The sequence below is a fragment of the Populus trichocarpa genome, chromosome 3 (assembly GCF_000002775.5).
Source record: "Populus trichocarpa isolate Nisqually-1 chromosome 3, P.trichocarpa_v4.1, whole genome shotgun sequence".
Taxonomy (NCBI): Eukaryota; Viridiplantae; Streptophyta; class Magnoliopsida; order Malpighiales; family Salicaceae; genus Populus; species Populus trichocarpa.
In genome coordinates this window covers 7,785,053-7,805,864 of record NC_037287.2, presented here as the reverse complement: position 1 = coordinate 7,805,864, position 20,812 = coordinate 7,785,053, and the positions used below count along the sequence as shown (strand labels likewise).

Sequence of the window (20,812 nt, the reverse complement as noted above, 5' to 3'; positions counted from 1 at the left end):
TGGCCAAGTGTGGTGCTTTTCAAAAAAATCCTACACACACATGGTGTGTCGTTTTGATGGATGAAATATTATAATCTCGAAGTCAAGTCCTTATCAATTAGTACTCCAAGTCAAGTCCTCTCGAAAGGCCCGAACTGTGTATAAACTAACTCGAGCTGAGCTAACTCAAATCTTAACCATTGATCTTAGATTAAAAGATATTCAACTCTATTTACAATTATCAACAATGTTATATATTATAATATAATTGGTGCAGACATAAGTTACGTCAGAAAACAACAATATAAAGATCACAAGAAAAAGACACAAAGGTTCGAGAAGGTTGCAAATACCAACTTTAATTTAGATTTATAAGGAATTTAAATACATCAGAAACTATTTTTACTATGAAACAATTAGAAATTCAAAAACAAAAAGGAAATAAACAAAAAAAATCTGAATTAAAATAGAGTCCAAAAATACATATAAAAAATAATAAAAACTGTTATATCAAGAATATCGGTGCTCAAAACACGATTCTGGAAGATATGACAGTCCATTCAGGGACGCAGTGGTTGCTCTAAAAAACATTGCTTGTAGAATCACTTGTAAAAATTTAAGTCCGATTAAACAATCAGATCTCTCGTCATCATATTTTTAAGAAGCTAACCAATTTAAGCCCGATTAACCGGTCGTTCTAAACATTTTCTTAAACCTATATCTGTCTCACTAGTCTATAAAAATATTTGCTAGATTATACACATAATTTATTTGGATTGGATACTTATATAATTATACCATATCATTACCTAGATGCTAAAAATTACCCGTGTAAAACACGCCCAATTACATAAATAATGTTGATAAATCAATAACTTCTATTAAATAATATTTTTATTTGATCATGATTTAAATTTGAAGTTTAAAAAATATTAATCAATAAGTTTCCATGGTTACAGGAATATTAAGTTATAAAGGTTTCAATTATATAGCCGCACTCCTTTTCAGTTTCATGTAAGACAAAAAAAAAGAAAAAAAAAAAGACTTCTCACGTATCCTTAGTGAGAAGTCCTAGATGAGGATAAATATCTCAAGAATGACTTCTATAAAAACCCCTTTGATTGTGATTGAAGGGTCAAGAATGCCAGTGAAAGGTGTCTTGAAGATCCCAATCACAATAGGCACTTGCCTTAAATGCTTACCTTTTAACAAACCTTTATGGTGATAGATATAACTTTGGCTTACAACACCATAATAGAAAGACATCTCTTGCACAAGATCAATACAGTCATAAGCACATGGTATTTGGCCTTAAGATTCTTTACTCAAAAGGGAGTGACTATCGTGAGAGGAAACCAACGGGCCTCAAAGCATTGTGCCTTTGTATGTTGAAAGGCAAGAGGTATTTGGTTATAGACCACGAAGGGTCTTTGAAAAAGAGAGTGAAAGTCAGAACCGAGGCCATATATCAATTGAAAGAAGTATATTTGGGGAAAGAAGTATCTTTAGGCTGTTACCAAGATAGACTCCACATTGAAACAACCTCAATAGAAATTACTGACAAATTTTCTCCACACCTGTAAGTCTGATTTTGCTTTCAACACTTCATATATGTCAGGGATCAACCCAAAGATAGCTACTCATAGACTTCAATTTGACCTAACTTTCCTTTCTATTCAACAAAAAAAGAGAAATTTTATGGGTAGACAATAAGCAATAACTGTAGAAATGGATAAACTATTAACTGTTGGGTTTATTCATAAGGTCATGTATCCAGATTGGTTGGATATTATGGTCATGATGAAGAAGAATACTGGAAAGTAAAGGATGTGTGTGGACTTCATCGACCTGAACAAGGTTTGTCCAAATAATAGTTTTCCACTCTTAAAGATTGATAAATTAGCAGACTCTACAATTGACTTTGAGTTCTTAAGCTCTTTGGATTCTAATTCAGGGTACCACCAAATCTCTATGTATTTAGAAGATAATGAGAAGCCTTTTTCATTATAAAAGAAGGAACTTTTTGCTATAGAGCAATGCCCTTTGGCTTGAAAAACACAAAGACTACTTACCGATGGATGTAAACAAAGTGTTCAAACACCAAATTAAAGGGAACATGAAAGCTTATATGGATGAAATGCTGGTGAAAAGCATAACTTTGAAACAACATTTGAAGAACCTAGAAGAGGTTTGTTTTTTTTTTTTTTCCAGTCAAACATTAAATAAAGCTAATTCCTTCCAAGTGTGTGTTCGCCATCAGAGGAGAATTTTTTTTTGTTTCTTAGTAAGTAGTAAGGGAATATGACCTAATTTTAAGAAGATTCAATACTGGATATGACTCCTTTTTAAAAGGTCAAGGATGTCCAATGCTTCACTAGGAGATTGGTCGCCCTCAACAAATTTATATTTAGAGTAGAGAAACACAACCTACCATTCTTCAAGATCTTGAAGAATATCATAAACTTTGAATGGATACCAAAATGCCAAAAAGCTTTTAAATAACTCAAATTTTATCTCTCATCTCCTAAGATCTTGTCACACAAGAAACTGAGAGCATATTCCTCTATCTTGGGGTTTGTGACCAGACAGATAATGCACTATTAATGAGGGAAAAAAGTGTATAAATCACTCAGTCTACTATTCCCGCCGAACTCTTCATAATGTAGAAACAAGATAACTCAAAGTAGAAAAAATAGACCTAGCTCTAGTGAACGACTCTAGAAAACTAAAATTATACTTCCAAGCTTACCAAGTTATAGTGTTAACAGATTAGCCTCTGCGATAAATTCTCCACAAGCCAGACATGTCTAAACGGCTAGTGAGGTGGACAATTAAATTAGGAGAATATGAGCTCTTATATCAACTAAGACCAACTATTAAAAGGCAAACCTTAGAAACTTCATAACATAATGTTCCTTTTGAGAATGATCTCTAAGAAAAGCATATTCCAATAGTTGAACAGTCGATCCCTTTAGGATAAACCATTATCCCCCCGTAGTCTATGCAATTGATCCCACCTTAGGAATTATATATTGATGGGTCTTCTAATTATAAGAGAAGTGATGTTAGGGAGGTACTTGTGAGCCCTAATGGATAGGTTTTTTAGTATGGAATTCACTTTGAATTTTTAACCGCTAACAATGTATCAGCATATGAAGCTCTCCTGGTAGGGTTGGGCAAGACAGAAACCTTAGAGGCTTTCCCTCTCCGAGTATGTAGTGACTCGTATCTGATAGTTAGACAGTGTCAAGGGATATTTGAAACCAAAAACCCTACTTTAAGATAATACTTTGTGAACATGGAACACCTTTTTGGGAGAGAAAAAGGAAGAGAAATTTCAATTGTCCATATCTTAAATTGGTAAGCTCCAATTCAGTTGAACTCTCTTTAGAGGTTTGAGTTGAAACCTTGGAAAAACCAAGCATTACAGGGCTAATGACTGTCTAAGTCGACATAGTTGAGGATTGGAGAACCCCATTTAGGGATTATTTGTTCATTAGAGAACTATCCCTGAATAGGAATAAGGCTATTTGTTTACTGGATGAGCAATTGAGTATTGTTTGGTAGACGAGATCTTGTATAGATGATTTGCACTAGCTTTCTTATTAAAGTGCTTATCTCCAATAGAAAGTTTACTGGATGAGCAATTGAGTATTGTTTGGTAGACAAGGTCTTGTATAGATATTTGCATTAGCTATCCTGTTAAAGTGCTTATCTGCAATAAAAAAACATTTATGTTTTAAGGGAAATCTATAATCTGCGGATTACACATCGGATCTAGAGCTTTTACTGCTCAGATCATTAGGGCAAGATTATATTGGCCCATAGTCTTAAGTGACATTGCTACCTTGGTGAAAAAATACGATCAATGTTAGAAATTTGTGTCATTCTCTAGAAAATCCTCCACAGAGCTGAGAATCATATATTCCCTATGGTTTTTTCCCAAAAAGAAATGAACATATTGAGTCCTTTCCCAACGGTCGTGAGGAACAAACAATTTATAAAACCCCATATAAAAAAAACAATATAAATAATAGAGAATGTTATGTGAAATAGAGAGAATGGTCTCTATGATTAAATATAAAAGTATGGATGGGGTTCCTACTGGAGTTATGAATTTTAGTTTAAAATTCATAAGTACGGTGAAACCAGTAATTAGTTTCAATGGATAAAAGAATAAGAAAAATGATCCCAAGAAATTAGAATGATAATAAAATAAAATAAAGAAAAGTACAAAGAAAAGTTAAGACTGATGGTGCAGGCACCAAATAAATATTGGTAATGTTACTATGAAATTGTAATAAGTCCGTAAATAAAATAAATGGTAAAAATATAGAATAAATATATTTGAGAAAAGAAAATGATCCCGAGGATTTAGTAAAATAATTGGTACAATTTATGTAAGAATTGAATAAGAAAATTTGAATTTTGACGGAAAATCACAAATTATTCAGTTTTACGTTAAAATGCATAACTCTCGACATGACTGTCAGAAAAATCTAAACATTTTCATGGAGCCTCCTAACATGTTTTCTTACATTGGGTTAAAATTTTAGAATTTTTTTAAGTTCAGAAAGGCATTTTATTATGGTTAGAAGTTGGTATTTTACACAAAAATCACCTAAAGGATTAAATGAAGGGCATCTTAGTCAATAAAGCAAACTTTCATCCTCCTTCATTATAAATTTAGGCCAGCAGCCTTGGTAGAGGGAGTGATGAGGGTTTTGTCATTTTCTTCCAAAATTCTATGGATTTATTTTCCAAAATGAGAAAATAAAGAGTGATTTTGAGAGATATGCTCATTAAACACAAGATTTTGATAGATTAAGAGAGAAAAGAAATGATGAAGAAAATGAAGAAAAGAGGAAAGTTGAACAGGGGAAGAGAAGAAAATGAAGAAAATCTTGGATTCTCTACCATTTTTCTTTGATTTCCTTGTAATTAAGAGATAAGAAATATTGACTAAAGCTCAATTTGAGGTTTTGACATGAAATTAATATGATTGTGTTGTAAAGTGTGTTATGGAAGTTTAGAAATTGTATGAAGGGACATTTAGTTTGTTATTTAATGTTAAATATATGTTTTTAGGCATTAAAAAGGATTGGGTCTAGTGTGGTAATTGAAAGAAAACTTGAAGAAAATTGTATCCTCCATTTAATGCAAAGTTTCGGCCAAACTTAACTTGAAGGGTTTGGAATTGTTGCTTGAAATTGACATGAAAATTGTGTATTAATGAGATAAATAGGAGTGTTTAATGTGTGGGTAAGGGATTAGATGTCATAAAAGTCGAGAAAAAAATTCATGGCCATGCTAGGGGTAGTTTCGGCCTAGACATGTTAATGAGGGGATGCGCTTAATTGTTTTAATTGCTATGGAATTTGAGTTGAATGAGGTTAGAATAGATATGAAATGAATGGGGAAAGGTTTAATTCGAATACTTAAAAAGAAAATCATCCCTCACCATGAATGAAGAAGACATTCAGCCAAATGAAGAAGAAATAAAGAGATAAGATTTCAATTCATTTTATATGTAAATTATGTATGGATGTATTTATGTGTATAAGAAAAATTAGGTATAGTGTCAATTAAAAGAATTTTAAAAGAATCCTAATTCCCATTATAATATGGAATTCGACCAAAATGGAAATCTTGAACTTGAGTTTATTCGATTTAATGTTATGGGAATTATATGGGATTGTGGTTTGTTGAATGCTGAATGAATTGGGTTATGTTCGAAATAATTAATAAATGTGAGGAAAATTTCATTTTTTGTGGAGTTTTAAGTTTGTCCAAATGGATAATATAAGGGGAGAAAAAGGTTAAATTAAGGTGTGTGCATGGAATTATGATGAAAACGTGTTGTTAAATTTACTTAAGATGAAGTAAAGTGGACTTATAAAAAAGAATTGAAAAACTCATCATGGAAAAAAAATAAATAAGGTCATTCGGTCAAGAAATGGGTTGATAAGGAAAATGAATTAGTTTTAATGGTAAGAATAAATGTAAGGATATGAAGTTATTAAGTCTGCACATGATGGGTTGAGTAGACAAAATAAAAAAATATTGCTAGGCCATGTTTAAAGATATTCAGCCTGGAAAAACAAATAATGAAAGGAAATATATATATATATCCGAATGCATGTGTCATGTGATGTTAAATTTAAATGAGTTTTAGAATGGAATTTCCAATTATGATGGAGCCACATTTGATGTGTATCTTCAATGATACATGAGAGATTGCAGGATTTGTTCAGTAGTATGGGACTTTTGCGCGAGTTCAAGCATTAGGTAGGTGCTTTGCACCTCAAACTTTGTTTTTACAATACTTGTTAGAGTTAAATAAATGGTATTTTCTATAAATTTACTTGTACTTGTGTAATTGTGAATGTTTATGTCAAGGAAAAATATAGTGGACTAGCCGGCTTGAATAGAGTTAGTGGTGGCAGTGTACTGACTGTCGAGTTAGATGTGTAATAATAAAAATGAAGTGTACTGATTTCAAGGTGATAATTTAATGGTATATTGTGATTAAATTATTGATGCTCAATTTATACATGTATGCTAATGATGTGTACGTGTACGTGTATGTGTTTAAATAATTTATGTGAAGGAAGTAGGTGACTAGCACCATAAATATTTTAATTGATGTGGTCTACATTTTTATTATGCCGTGGAATTATTTTTATTATTATTTGAATTCTGATATATAGATTATGTTGATTAGTATTCTTATTGGATGGAATACTGACGATTCCTGGTGGATGGAATCGGGTGCCCGAATTGGGCTGTTGACTGGCGATTCCTGTTGGATGGATTATGGTGCTTGGTTTGGGCTGCGGGCTAGTATTTTTGTTGGATGGAATGCTGGTGATTCCTGTTGCATGGTATCTGGTGCCCAGTTTGGCCTGTGGGCTAGTATTCTTATTGGATGGAATACTAATGATTTCTGTTGGATGGAATCTAGTGCCTGGTTTGGGATGTGGGCTAGTATTCTTGTTGGATGGAATGCTGGTGATTCCTGTTGCATGGAATCTGGTGCCTAGTTGGGGCTGTGGGCTAGTATTCTTGTTGGATGAAATCTAGTGCCAAGTTTGGGTTGTGGGGTGATTCTTGTTGGATGAAATCTAGTGCTTGGTTTGGGTTGTGGGCTAGTATCCTTGTTGGATGGAATGCTAGTGATTCCTGTTGCATGGAATCTAGTGCCCAGTTTGGGATGTGGGCTAGTATTCTTGTTAGATGGAATACTAGTGATTCATGTTGGATGGAATTTGGTGCCCAGTTTGGGCAGTGACGACTAGTGCCCTAGTGAATGGGCTAAGGAAGGAACTTGTGCTCTGGTAAGTAGGTTAATGGAAGATCTAGTTACTTGGTTTTGGTGTTAGTGGTGTCAAAAACATTGATGATTGAGGACTGTGTGGTTAGATTAGTGGCTCGTGTGAAAGTGTTAATACATGAGTTATGGACTCGTAGAGTCATTAATAAAACATTGTATAATATTAAATTGTTACGATAAAACTACGGTGGTGAAATCATGTTTGTGGTTTTAATGTTGAATTATTGAAGTTGAATATGTAAAAAGCTAATCCTCATGAAGGATGGAGACGAAGATTTTGTCATCGAGAAAGAATACATGGTATGGTAGTTAAATTGGTAAATCCAACCAACGAAAAGACATACGACCTTTAGAAAAAAGAAAAAGAGAAGAGATGATATTATAGTTTAAACGTTCGAAGTAGATATCTTGAATAAAAATTTATTGATCGTTGGGATACGGTCTCGTCAAGGTTATGGATGATATATGTTTATTTTATTTTAAATTGAAAAACAAAATTGAGTTAACATGATTCGTGAATCATGTATTGTGTGCATAGACAATGCTGATGAATTTATTATAAATAATGAAAGTGTGTCATAAAAAGGGGATCGTATGATTACTAACACGATATAATTTTTATGGCAAGTATAACAATCAAATGAAATTCTATTAGCAACAATGTACAATTTATGGCCAATGATGACAAATTATTTTGTCTAATGTAAAAGAGTGAATAGAAATTGGCATGAATATTGGATGCATCAGGTAAATAAACTATCAACATTGAAATTAAATACATGTTAGATATGCGAATTTTCAGTGGCAAGAGTGCTTGTCAATAGTAAATTAATTGTGAGATTTATAAAGGAATTGTTAGCTAAGGATTCTAAATTGCTGACCCAAATAGACATAAAGTAAAAGATAGTATTTTGATGTTAAATGCACTGACGGATAGCATGGAAAGGGATAATTAAAGGATTGAATCCCCGAATGATTCTTAAAACTAATGTTATTATGAAAAGAGGTATGGCTACCTTACGTGGGAAAAATACTTCATTGTGATATATATATATATATATATATATACACACACACACGGCCTCGAGCGTAAGGCATGAAAAGTAAGGCAAAATATTGTTGATGAAAATGGTAGATATAATATATAAAAAAAGGTGGTTTAAATACAATAAATAATTTATGGAACTATTCAACAATTACTACTACTATTATTAAATTAATGTGATTTGAACTTCCCATAGAGATGGGAATAATAATTAATTCAAATACTAATTTCTTGCAGGACATGTACTAATATGCTGTGCTCGAGTCACGAAAGATCCTGAACGCAAGATAAAATTCCAAGATTGAATTAAACGTTGTAATCAATTCGTTAATCAGATCTTTTTGTCATGATTATATGGTTAAAAAATAATAATTTGTTGCTATATATAAATGTATGTGACGATATTCTCAATTGAGTTGTTAAAAAAAATTACCCTATTTTCCTCTAAGTTCAAGGCTCAAAGTTCTAGATTGATATATGGATTTCGGGTTGTTACACAATTCATTCTAATGGTTGTGGACTACTTCACCAAATAAAAGGGAGGCAGAAGCTTCGACAAATATCATCATTAACAAGGTCATCTTCTTTTTTTAGAAGAGTATCATTTACAGATTTGGGATTCCTAAAATCTTATCACTGATAATGAGACCTAGTTTGATAGTTGTAAGGTGAAATAATAACGTTAAAGACTTCACATTGATCATTGTTTCTCTTTACTGTCTAACCCCTAAACTGAACTCACCAACCGGGTCTTTCTCAATGGACTCAAGAAAAAGGTAACAGATACCAAGTCAAAATAGAATGAGCTATTCAATGAGCTTTTATAGGCATATAAGACCACTCAAAAGACATTTATCGGAGAAACTCATTTTCTCCTTACTTATAGAACTGAGGCCATGATCCTAACTGAGATTGGATGTCCAAGTCATCGAGTAGTTGATTATACATCAGAAAGTAATGAATATGGCTTTAAGGCCAATTTAGATTTCTTAGAAGAATCTTGCTTAACTACAACAGTAAGAAATTAAGCTTATCGGCTCAGAATTACCCAACATCATAATGCTAGAGCCAAGAATAAAAGGTTCAAATTTGGAGGCTTGATGCCATGAAAGTTAGAGGCTACTAATAATAGAGAGAGTAAGGGGCAAGTTGGCCCTAAAATGGGATGATCCCTTTAGATTCACGAGGGTGGCTAAGACAAATACTTACCATCTACAAGATATGAAAGGGAAGAATCTTTTTCGCACCTGACACTCTGATCATTTAAAAATATATTATAGTCAATGAATAAAAATGTAAGTTTTTTATATACGAGTTGATTTATTCAAAGACGATGTTTTTATTATCTCCATGTGATGTTTGAGGGCTTCCTATCAACTCTTCAAGAACGAGATTAACTCGGTCTCTTCAGTAATAAAAATAAATAAATATCATTTTTGAAAAATTAATAGAAATGGAGATCGGTCATGTTCTTAAAGGAATTGAATTTAATGATGAAGACGTCAACATTGAATGATAATAAAAAATAAAAAAATATTTGTGATATAATTATTATCTTGCATGTATAATTATGTGAGATTTTAACTTTATATTGGTGCAGATATTTTATTTTATATATAATTGGTTTAATTATTTATTTTATTATTAGTTATATTTGAAGAAATTATTTAATAACAAAGTAAAGCATAATTTAATTGTCTTTTGTGTCATCTCTTGTCTTTATTATTTCTATTTTTTCAATTGAAGATACTAACCAAACATTAAGTGAAAAACGTGGAAAACAAGGACGAAAAATAAACTCCCTTCTAGAAGTCTCTCCCTTCCACAATAATTTAACTATATTCTTTATTTGGATTAAATCTAAACCGGCCGGGCAAGATTGGAAATAAGAGGTTTTTATCCTTTTATTATAAAAAAAAAGAAAAGAAAAGAAAAATCGAATCTTTATTTTTTACTCTAATATAAAATAAAATTTTTGGATGAAGACAAACTAGAAGCCTTTGTTTATAGAGTTAAAAAAAAAAATATTAATAGAAAAAGAAAAAAACTCAATTGAGCGGCATGCTCAAATCCTTTTATACTGATGAGATTCGATTGAGTTTATTTATTATCACTACAAAATTTGTTTCAAGACTTGCAAATTAGAGTTTGAAGAAACTGTAAAATATAGAAAGTAAAGACAGACGGATTCGATAAGTGGGTATTGGTTCTTTTTAGTTTTTTACTCTCTCAGTTTAAAACTGGTGATCCGTTATTGACGTCGAGGAATCTGGCTGTCAGTTTCTGTTCCTGTCCTTTTGCATTTACATTGATTGTAGGCAACATGTGATTCCTGATAAGTGGGTGTTGGTTTTGCTCGGTCCTGAGTTTTACTATTACTAGTATTCGTCTCTCTGTTTTCCTTTCTGGTCTGAGCTCAAACATCATACAGTTGATTCTGCAAGAAATAAAGGGAGTATTTCTCATGGATGTGATGGGATCAAAATGGCGGGGTTTGAGTTTGAGAATGATAGGAGGAGCAACTTTGATTGTTTCTCTTGGTATAGCTTCAATGGTTGCCATAGCTGAAGCAAGACTGAGAAAACAAGTTTCAAGTGTTCACGGGATCAGCCCGCAAGTTGAGCCTGGTCTTTTCATGAGAGTATTAAATTTCTTGTGGCAAAAAGGTTTATATGGATATACACATGTCTGGCCGGTAAGTACACTTCTATATTTTACTTCCTACGTGTTTTTGGGATTCTCATGTTGGCTCTTCATTGGTTTTTTTTTTCTGTACTGCTGCTTAGAAAATCTAGTTAGGAAAAGAGTCTCAGGTTTTAACCCTGGCCTCATGCTACCAATTTTCTCTGTTGAGCTTATTTTCCTCCTCCTGGGAAATCAGAACTGACGAAAGATATTGGATCACAAAAAAACTGAGTCGACTATATTACATTTGTTGAGGTCCTCTTGTTTCTTGGCCTCTTCCTGTTTGTTGTTCCAGAAACCGTGGCATCTATCTGACACGACTTATGAGTATGGTTTGTGACAATGGATTCACAGGACATGAAATTTGGCTGGAAAATTGTAGTGGGAACCATAATTGGATTTTTTGGAGCAGCACTTGGGAGTGTAGGAGGTGTTGGTGGCGGTGGCATTTTTGTTCCCATGCTTACCTTGATTATTGGGTTTGATGCAAAATCATCGACTGCTATATCAAAATGTAAGAGAAATCTGTTATTCTTTATGGACACTTCCACTTGTATTAATTTTCTCTTGATGGAAGATGCTTAATTAGGAGGTCAAATGAAAGTTCATTTCCCCAAAGGCCTCTGACTTGAGATTCAAAATTTTGACAAGTGAAAGCATTGTTGTCCTAAATTTGTATAAAACTTCTGTTTTTAGATGATTTTTTTGGTAGTTGAGACGCCACAAGGCAGTTGTTTTAAGCTTGGATTTGTTTGTCCAGGTATGATTACAGGTGCGGCAGCTTCTACAGTATACTACAATTTAAAGCTTAGGCATCCTACATTGGATATGCCCGTTATTGACTACGACTTGGCGCTCTTATTTCAACCAATGTTGGTGTTAGGAATCAGCATTGGGGTGGCTTTCAATGTGATTTTTGCTGACTGGATGATTACGGTTTTGCTAATCATTCTCTTCATTGGTATGCATCCATTCTTTCAAGTGAATTTCACCTCGTTTCTTTGATAACTTTCTCGATTAGTTGTGGTCTTATGCAGGCACATCAACTAAGGCTTTCTTAAAAGGTGTGGAAACATGGAAGAAAGAAACTATATTAAAACAGGTTTGCTAACATCCTTCTTTCTTTCTTTACATCCAATAATTATATGCATGCGTAATAATTTCTGCATTATTTATCTCGCTTATTTCTGATTTTTCAGGAGGCTGCTAGGCGTTTGGAATCAAATGGTAATCTAGACGGTAAATTTTATTGACTTAGATATTGAGACATATTTACTCAAGTTTAATGCTTTTTAATCAGATGATGACAATGAAGAAGTGGAATACCAACCTCTTCCTGGAGGTCCAAGCGGTGGAGGAGGAGCAGAAAACAAGGAGCCTAAAAAAGAAGCGGTAGGATAGGAATACTAATATGTTTACATTTCATGAGTTACTGGTTTTGGGACTGACTTAAGTGACCTTGACAGGTCTCTATTATTGAGAATGTGTACTGGAAGGAACTTGGACTGCTCTTTGCTGTCTGGGGTGCAATCCTTGCATTGGAGATTGGCAAGGTTCTTGCTTTCTCTCTGTTCATTTTCATTAAATTGCCATCATTAATGAGCTTGAGTGGTGATGAAACCTTTTGCTTTGATGGCAACAGAATTATACAACAACTTGTTCGATGGCATATTGGGCGCTGAATCTATTACAGGTACCATGACTATGATCATTCTGAACTTCGTTTTTTTTCCTGGCGTATATGGCAAATTCGTAGCTGTGACTTTGGGACAAAGCTGTGCCAGGAAAATTAAAGAACATGTTATGGACTTGGTATTTTTTGGGTCTTCATTTGGATTTTTTACTTTACAGATCCCTGTGGCTGTTGGTGTGTCTTCATACGAGGCAGTAAGCTTGTATAAAGGAACAAGGAAGATTGCATCCAAGGGAGAGACTGGCACAAATTGGCGAGCACACCAGCTGGTCCTATATTGTGCCTGTGGTGTATTGGCTGGTATAGTTGGCGGCTTACTTGGTCTAGGTGGAGGATTCATCTTAGGACCTCTTTTTCTGGAATTGGGAATCTCACCTCAGGTGCATTCCATACGTTTTTTTTAGAGTTTAATTATCCTTTGCGTGGCCATTAAAATACCACTTGAATAAAGGAAGGAAGGAAGGAAACAAATGATCTTCTCTGGAAAAGGAAGAATAGTTTAATCATATTTTTGATACAGGTATCAAGTGCCACAGCGACCTTTGCTATGACATTTTCAGCGTCCATGTCCGTTGTAGAGTATTACCTTCTGAAACGTTTTCCAGTCCCTTATGGTAAGTTATTTACTGATCAACTCTTGAGCGAGCACCAAAACTAGAAGGCTATATAAATTAACGTTGGAAACCAGTTTCTTATAGAATCTTACCGTCTTTGATTCCCAACACAGCTCTATACTTCGTTGCTGTGGCGACTGTTTCTGCCTTCGTAGGGCAGTTTGTGGTGCGAAAGCTGATCAATTTATTAGGGAGAGCATCACTTATCATCTTCATCCTTGCCTTCACCATTTTTGTGAGCGCAATATCACTCGGTATGTGTTGTTACAGAACAGTTTCATTGATTGATAATAGCAATGGATTTCCTTGGTGTTTTCCCCTCTTTTTTTTTCTTTCATCAATAATGGTTTGTTTTCCTTTCCAAACAGGTGGAGTCGGGATAGTAAACATGATTGAAAAGATTGAACACCATGACTACATGGGATTTGAAAACATTTGTTCATATGATGCGTAGTCCTGGAGAACTTTATTTTTTCTTTTTTTTCCAATTGTCTCAATCGCCTTTCCATTGTTTATTTGGGCTTCAATATCCTACGAGCACTTGATTTCAATTTCTGAATATCCATCTTGTGCAAGCCCAAATGCCCAAATGTCCTACAACTAAACTGTAAATCCCTGATCTAAAATTGGTGGACCATGATTAAATAAGGAAATCCACAATAGAAAAGTAATAAATTAGAAGGAAAAATTATTAAGACTATGATGAAAAATCCCTAGTGAATTTATTTAGACCCCAGATAGATTTCTCGAAGGAAACAATCCATAAATTCTCTATACATCACATCCATGCAATAAAATCATTCTCTAGACCACAAAGTGGTTTGCCTCACTCAAAACATGAGAGAAAATCACAACACCCAAGTGAGAAGAGAAACAAGCATCATAGATAAACAACTCATGGTGATACCAAAGTTTAGAAGATGGTTTGCGAATCCAATTTATAGCATTAAAAGAATCATATTCTTTTTAGAAAAATCACCTCTCTATGATGATAACTCTAATGCTTTTACCTTTGTTATCAACTTAACTTCATTGGAGTATTTAACCTCGAATAAAATAGAAAAAAATAATCCTCATCGCCATCCATTTGTGACCATGTAAAATCCTTTTTATACCAGCTGGACCAAGTTTTCCAATGGAGGATCCATCTATCTTGGTCAAGGTTTCTTACATTTTGTCCATTTAATCAAGCCATCAATAGATAATAATAAATCAGTTGTACAATAAAGAAAGTTAGCGAATAATGCTTTAATCCACATATATATAGCTTGGTTAGGATTAAAGAGAAGATACCATCAAAATCATGATTATGTTTTATTGAATAGGAGATCATTATGCATTAGCCATACTGACCATGATATTTTTACCAGAAATCCCTATTGTTGGAACAAATCTAATAGGCTACCAGGACAATACCAGAAGAGGCCTAATTAGCCTACAAATTTAGACCTTATACACCACTCTTTATGATAATGAATTAGGAGATGATCAATAAATTCCTCAGCCACTAAGAAAATTAGGTATATTGTTGTACTCCTTTCAATAATACCCTTTCTATTTAGTACACCTCTAGTATTGATTTTGTTAATTATAGCCATCCAACAAACAATTTCAACTTTCAGTGGAACTAGACCTTTCCACAAACCACACAAAGAGACACATTATTATTATAATTAGGGGCTGACAACGGTATACACATAGTCTTGACTGAATATTCACCATTAGAGTTTGGGTTCTAAACTAATTTATCCCGAACAATATTAGCTAACACCACTTTTAAAAACAAACTAAATATGGTATTGAATGAACTTGTTTCTTTTCCTCGGAGTTCCATTCTCCATCTAAAGTTCTAAATCCAAGTAAAGCCATCCCAAATACCTATATTTTCCATTGAAGAACATTTATTATTAAAAATTAGAAACAATATAGGAAATTCATCAATTAAGCAAGAACTTCCAATCCACACATCCTTCAAGAAACTAGTATCTTTACCATTTTCAATTAGCACACATACCTCATTCATTGCATTATTTAAAAACCTCTCATCTTTTATATAAAAGTTAACAATCCTGGACTATGTATTCTTGATTGTAATAGTCTTGGATAAAAGATGATTGAAGAAGGCATTATATTATGAATGGTGCATATAATATTCTTCCAAAATCTAGAACAGAACTACTAAATATCCTGAGCCATTTGAAAAGTTAGCTTTATTCTTATCTAAGATAAAGCCAATTCCCAAACCATATTGGTTTTTTTGGTGGAATCACATATGCCTATTTAAAATCATATAAGTTTTTCCCATTCTCCTCCCAAGACCATAGAAATGATCTAACTTTATTTTCTATACATGATGCAAAATAGATTGGAATAGGAAAAAAAAAAGAAAGATACCCTACCATCAATGGATAAATGTTTACCTTTCCAGGCATATAGTTTGAAACTGATTTTTTTTTCTTCAGAATAAGAGACCACATAACATACCAAGATGAAATAACACCAATTGGTAGCCTTAAGTATTTGAAAGCGATCCAGTCATCAATAAGAGATCACAATGGGAGTGTCATATTTGTTTATTTAAAACTGTCATACGAAAAAGATCAAACTTATTAGAAAATTTAGAAGAAAGAGAAGAAATGAAAGTTGTCTTTGTTGAAGAAGGAAATAGAGAATCAATCCTTCTAGGGGTAGCAGTAGAAAATAAAAAAAAGAAATGCAAGTTTATGAGTGTAGAAAAAAGATATACACTATTTAAACGAAGGGTGAAAGAAGCCAACAAAATACTTAAAGAGATGTGCTTTTTTTTTAAAGAAATTAAGGATGAGATTTGTGATACCCTAACAAGGTATTTGTTAACCAAAGAGCGTAGAAATAAGAGGAAAGTCTCTCCCAATGAATAGACAAATAAAAAAATGAAACTTTAAAAAGGTAGTAGTACAAACTACTATTTAGAGCTTATTAACTTACTAGACAACCCGGACTCTGGAAAGGAAGATCCAAAGTTTAAAAAATAAACATTGGATTCAAGTGAATGATCAAAGATAAAAGATATTGAGTGTGATTTAAGACCAAAATTATCTAAAGATGTAAGAGAATAAAAATTAAAATGTTTTAAATGAAGAGAAATAAGATTGAAATTAGAAAATTCAAATCATCCTAAGAAAAATAATTGATATAAATATAGATAAAGATATTAAAGTCTCTTCAGTTTCTCATTAAATCCTAATTTTAGAAACAAATCAATCATTAATGTGTTGTTTGAGAGGGAAATTAGTGTTATACACTAAAATTGACCAAAGAGTTATAAAGTCTGGACTAGAAAGAACATGCCACACTTGATTGCAGACCGAACTTTATCACTTGACGTGGATGGTGAATGGAAGGTATAAAGAGTCTACATAGTACCTTGAATAATTACCTTGAATAAAGTGATTGGGTAGTTACCGGAAGTTATATTGAATGAAATGTGTGGGTAGTTACTAGAAGTTATCTTGAACTTTCTTATTTAAAGAAGGTGGCAAGACAACTAAGAAGAATAACAATCAATAACAACTCAACAAAACAACAGCAACTACATTGCAGTTCAATCAAGTTCACAATATCTTCAAAACCTGTTTATCAAGAAAACATGTAATTATAGGCTGATAACCAGTAGAGTATAGCTTGTAGGCGGTAATTCTATAGGCAATAAATTTATAGGCGATAAAACAATAGGCGATAACTTTATAGGTGATAGTTAAATAGGCTTGTAATTTCCTTTACAATCAGTAAGCTTGTAGTTTCAATTCCATAAACCAAAAAAACCAAAAAGATGTTTCATTATTCAGGAGTTCCAATTCATAGATGTAATCAGAGTATAAATCATTCTATGAATGCAAATATTCATTTTCTAAATTACTAAGTTTACTTTACATTCAAGTTGTTTTAATTATTTAGTTACTTATTCAGTTGAACTATTGTTTGTATAAAGTGGATTTAATTATATTAATACTCGTATAAACCTGTAATATAAATTTAGAATTACATGAGTGGATCTAGAACTAAATTTAGAGTTCAAATCCAATTCACTTAAAACTCCAATATGAAGTTATAAAGTCTTTTTAATTGAGATAAACACAAAAGAACTTATATCAAACAACTCTATTAAGAAATTGCCAGTCATACAAGTTTTTTTTAGAAGTAGATCCTTTTTATATTTTGGTTATTCAAACAACCATGAAGGCTATTTATGTTTTATTTCAGTTATGTATCACTTATACAGTTGTGAACATGTAAGATTTGATGAGAAAGTACACAATCATCATCTTTATATTTATCTATTGCTAATCCTGTGACTGACTCTCCTTTATAAATGCCTAGTTCGTTCAATATCTACTAATTCAATCAATAATGTACTTGCTACTTCTACCACCCCAGCTTAAGCTTTTATCCTTGACAAAACACATTAAATGAGTTTAAGACCTAGCATTATGAAGGAACATGCTCACATTGCATCAATTAAGCATGCTACTTTAGTTGAAACTACATGTTATACACTGGCAGTTAAATATCCAAAATGGTGTGCTGCAATATATGAGTAAGGAGATTATTGCTCTTATCAAGCATGAGACACAAAAGTTGACACCTCTACCAAAGAAAGTTAATGTCCTTAGAAATAAATAGGTATTCAAAATTAAATACAATCTTGATGATATTGTTGAAAGGTGACACGAAGCATAAACAACATGAAGGGATTAATTATACTACTTCATTTCCATCCAGTATGAAGGCTACTACCGTTAAGACAGTTTTTGACTTAACTATTTTTATTGGGTGACTATTGCGTTAACTGGATATTTCCAATGCCTTTCCAAATGGAAATCCTGATGATGTTTACATGGCATAACCTTATAGCCTTATTAATTAATACTTCTTAGGTTAATCGAAAAGTTGAAGAAATCAGTTTATGATAAACATCAAAGGCATAATATCATATATTAAGCTATTTTTCTAATTTCTATTAGTTTTGAAGGTCTCATATCGATTCATATTTTTGTATATACAAAGATAATGGTTTAGTTCTATATCTGTCAGTGTATGTTTCTTTTAAGGAGCAATTAAGACTTTATTTATCAATATATTTATAAACTTGCAATACAATTCAATCTTAAAGATTTAGGCCAACTCCACTACTTTCACTATCAAAAAATTAGCAAATACTAATGGAAATGTCGACGAAAAATTTTCCATTAGTAATTTTCAATTGAATTAGCGATGGATCAGTTTGTCAAAAATTAAGGTTCATATTTCTAATGGAATCGGTGATGGACCACCCATTTTGTTGAAACATTACAAATGGTTTAGGGATGATTGAATTGGTGACATAATAGTTTGTTAAAAATTAAGCTTTTTATTTTTGATGGAATCAGTGACATAATAAAAATATTAAAAAAATTTAAAAATTTTATCGGCATTGATGACATGTTAAATTTAATAATGGAATTGCTGATGGGAATTCCATTGGCTATTTTAAAATGAAGTAAAACTTGACAATCTATCCTCCCTTATTTCTTCTTCTCTTTCAAATCAAATCCTTCATTTCCTCTAGATTTCTAGCCCTAATCGCAATCAAACTCGGTCTCTCTCCTACTATCTACCATTTTCATCTTAATTCAGGTAATGGTCTCTTTTTTTTTTCCTTTTTTTCATTCCCCTCATTCTTATGAATGGAAAATGGTTTCAATGTTAGGAAGGGAAGAGAGGGTTTGCATTTCTTCTCCAATTCTCTTCAATTAGAGATCATGAGTGATGTAGGTGTACCATAAACTTCATAAAATCCACTTAAATTAGGTGAAATTAAAGTGTAATTAAGAGGTTAGAGTAGTTACATAGGGTTAATTCAATTGTTAGAGAAATGTGCAAAAAGAAAAGAGGATTGCTCTTAGATTTCCATCACAAAACCCATTGAATTTGTGTTAATTAGAAATGGTAAGACATCAAATTTTAATTAATTTCATTTCTATTCTTTGAATTTGAAGGATATCTTTAATTGTAGAAATGTGAAGAGTATGTTAGGGTTAGTTGAAGTGAATACAGAAATGTTAGTCTGGTTGAGTTATTAGAGACTATTTTTGGTGATGGCATAAATTAGAACACAAATTGATGTAATTAAGGCCAACCATGGATTTCCAAGCCTTGGGTGGTCGGTCTTGATTGTGAAAATTTGAAAATTCCAAAACTTGGCATGAATTTGTGTTAGTAGTATATGATGATGATATGTGTGTTTAAGTTTGATTGTAATCTTTGGAAATTGGTTGTACTGTGTTTGGGTCATTGTTGATGTGTTTTGGGAAGGTTAGGTATGTTTAGTTTCTATATAAATGATGGTTTAAATTAAATGCACAATGTGTTTGATGAAATAAATAAATAAAACTAGATTTAATAAATGTCTTTTCATGAAGACCCAAATGTGTACCTTTTCCCTAATAGGTATATATTGATTGCATATAATAGAGGCAAGATGTGTATTCAATATATTATCCTATAAGGCCTTTTAGAATGGGTTTTTAAGTTAATTAAATTGGTCAAGCTATTATCATTTGTAATTTTTCTAATCAGTAGCAATCATTTTCAAAATGTTCATTCTTCTTCTATCCATGATAGCTATGGAAATGAATAGAAAACTACTATAGTTGTTGATATGCTTAGGGATGCATTGTTTCATCAATTTTGTTTTGAAGTTTTTCGAAAGAATTTCCTTTTGTTCTTAACTTTATGTAAGTTCAGGTTATTATGGATATAAGAATAATGCTATTTTATTTCTATGCATTATATTAATTGTAATTTAAATATACAAATGTGTAAACCCTCATGTAAACGTAAGACTGAAAGTGATATGATTTCAATGAGTGATGGAAATCAAGATTAGAAATAATAGATAAATAATGATATATAATGGAAGGGATGACCTCCATAAAATGAATTTTGGTTTAGAATTCATAAGGACAGAGAAACTGGTAATGTGTTTTGATGGATAAAATAATGAGAAAATAACAAAACGTTTCTAAGAAATAAGTGAGGTAGTATAGAATACATTATAATAAAGGATAATGCAATGAAAATGGTAGGACTGAAGGTGCAAGCACCGATAAAACATCAGTGATGTTATTTTGAAACGGTAATAAGCCAGATAAATAAATAAAGGTGGAAATTCTAAAATAAATATATTCTAAAATAATAAAATGACCTTAAGGGTTTAGAAAGAAAATTGATATGATTTTATGTGAAGATTGAACAAGAAAATTTGGATCGTTGACGAAAAAGTCAAGAACTGACCAATCCAATCATCGGATCGGGATGAAATTTTGCATGAAATGTATTAATATGTTTTCCTACCTTAGTTAAAGATCTCATCCCAATCGAAGTTCGGTAAAGACTAACGATTTAAGTAGAAATAAACCAGATGGTTTACATGAAAAATAAAA

General features: G+C 32.3%; 1 protein-coding gene across 1 annotated transcript; it reads left to right on the top strand.

The window, feature by feature from the left end:
• Positions 1-10,399: 10,399 nt before the first annotated feature.
• Positions 10,400-13,908, top strand: LOC7483530 (sulfite exporter TauE/SafE family protein 3). The gene is made up of 12 exons (XM_002303252.4): positions 10,400-11,052; positions 11,397-11,556; positions 11,803-12,003; positions 12,080-12,144; positions 12,242-12,269; positions 12,343-12,434; positions 12,509-12,595; positions 12,685-12,735; positions 12,894-13,115; positions 13,256-13,349; positions 13,463-13,603; positions 13,718-13,908. Exons 1-12 carry the CDS (start codon positions 10,822-10,824, stop codon positions 13,801-13,803), a joined length of 1,458 nt encoding a protein of 485 aa, XP_002303288.3. The 5' UTR covers positions 10,400-10,821; the 3' UTR covers positions 13,804-13,908.
• Positions 13,909-20,812: the final 6,904 nt, after the last annotated feature.

Coding starts and splice junctions, on each gene's coding strand:
- LOC7483530 (XM_002303252.4), top strand. CDS start 10,822: ATGGATGTGATGGGATCAAAATGGCGGGGTTTGAGTTTGAGAATGATA. Junction 11,053..11,396: donor GATATACACATGTCTGGCCG/GTAAGTACACTT, acceptor ATGGATTCACAG/GACATGAAATTTGGCTGGAA. Junction 13,604..13,717: donor TGTGAGCGCAATATCACTCG/GTATGTGTTGTT, acceptor CTTTCCAAACAG/GTGGAGTCGGGATAGTAAAC.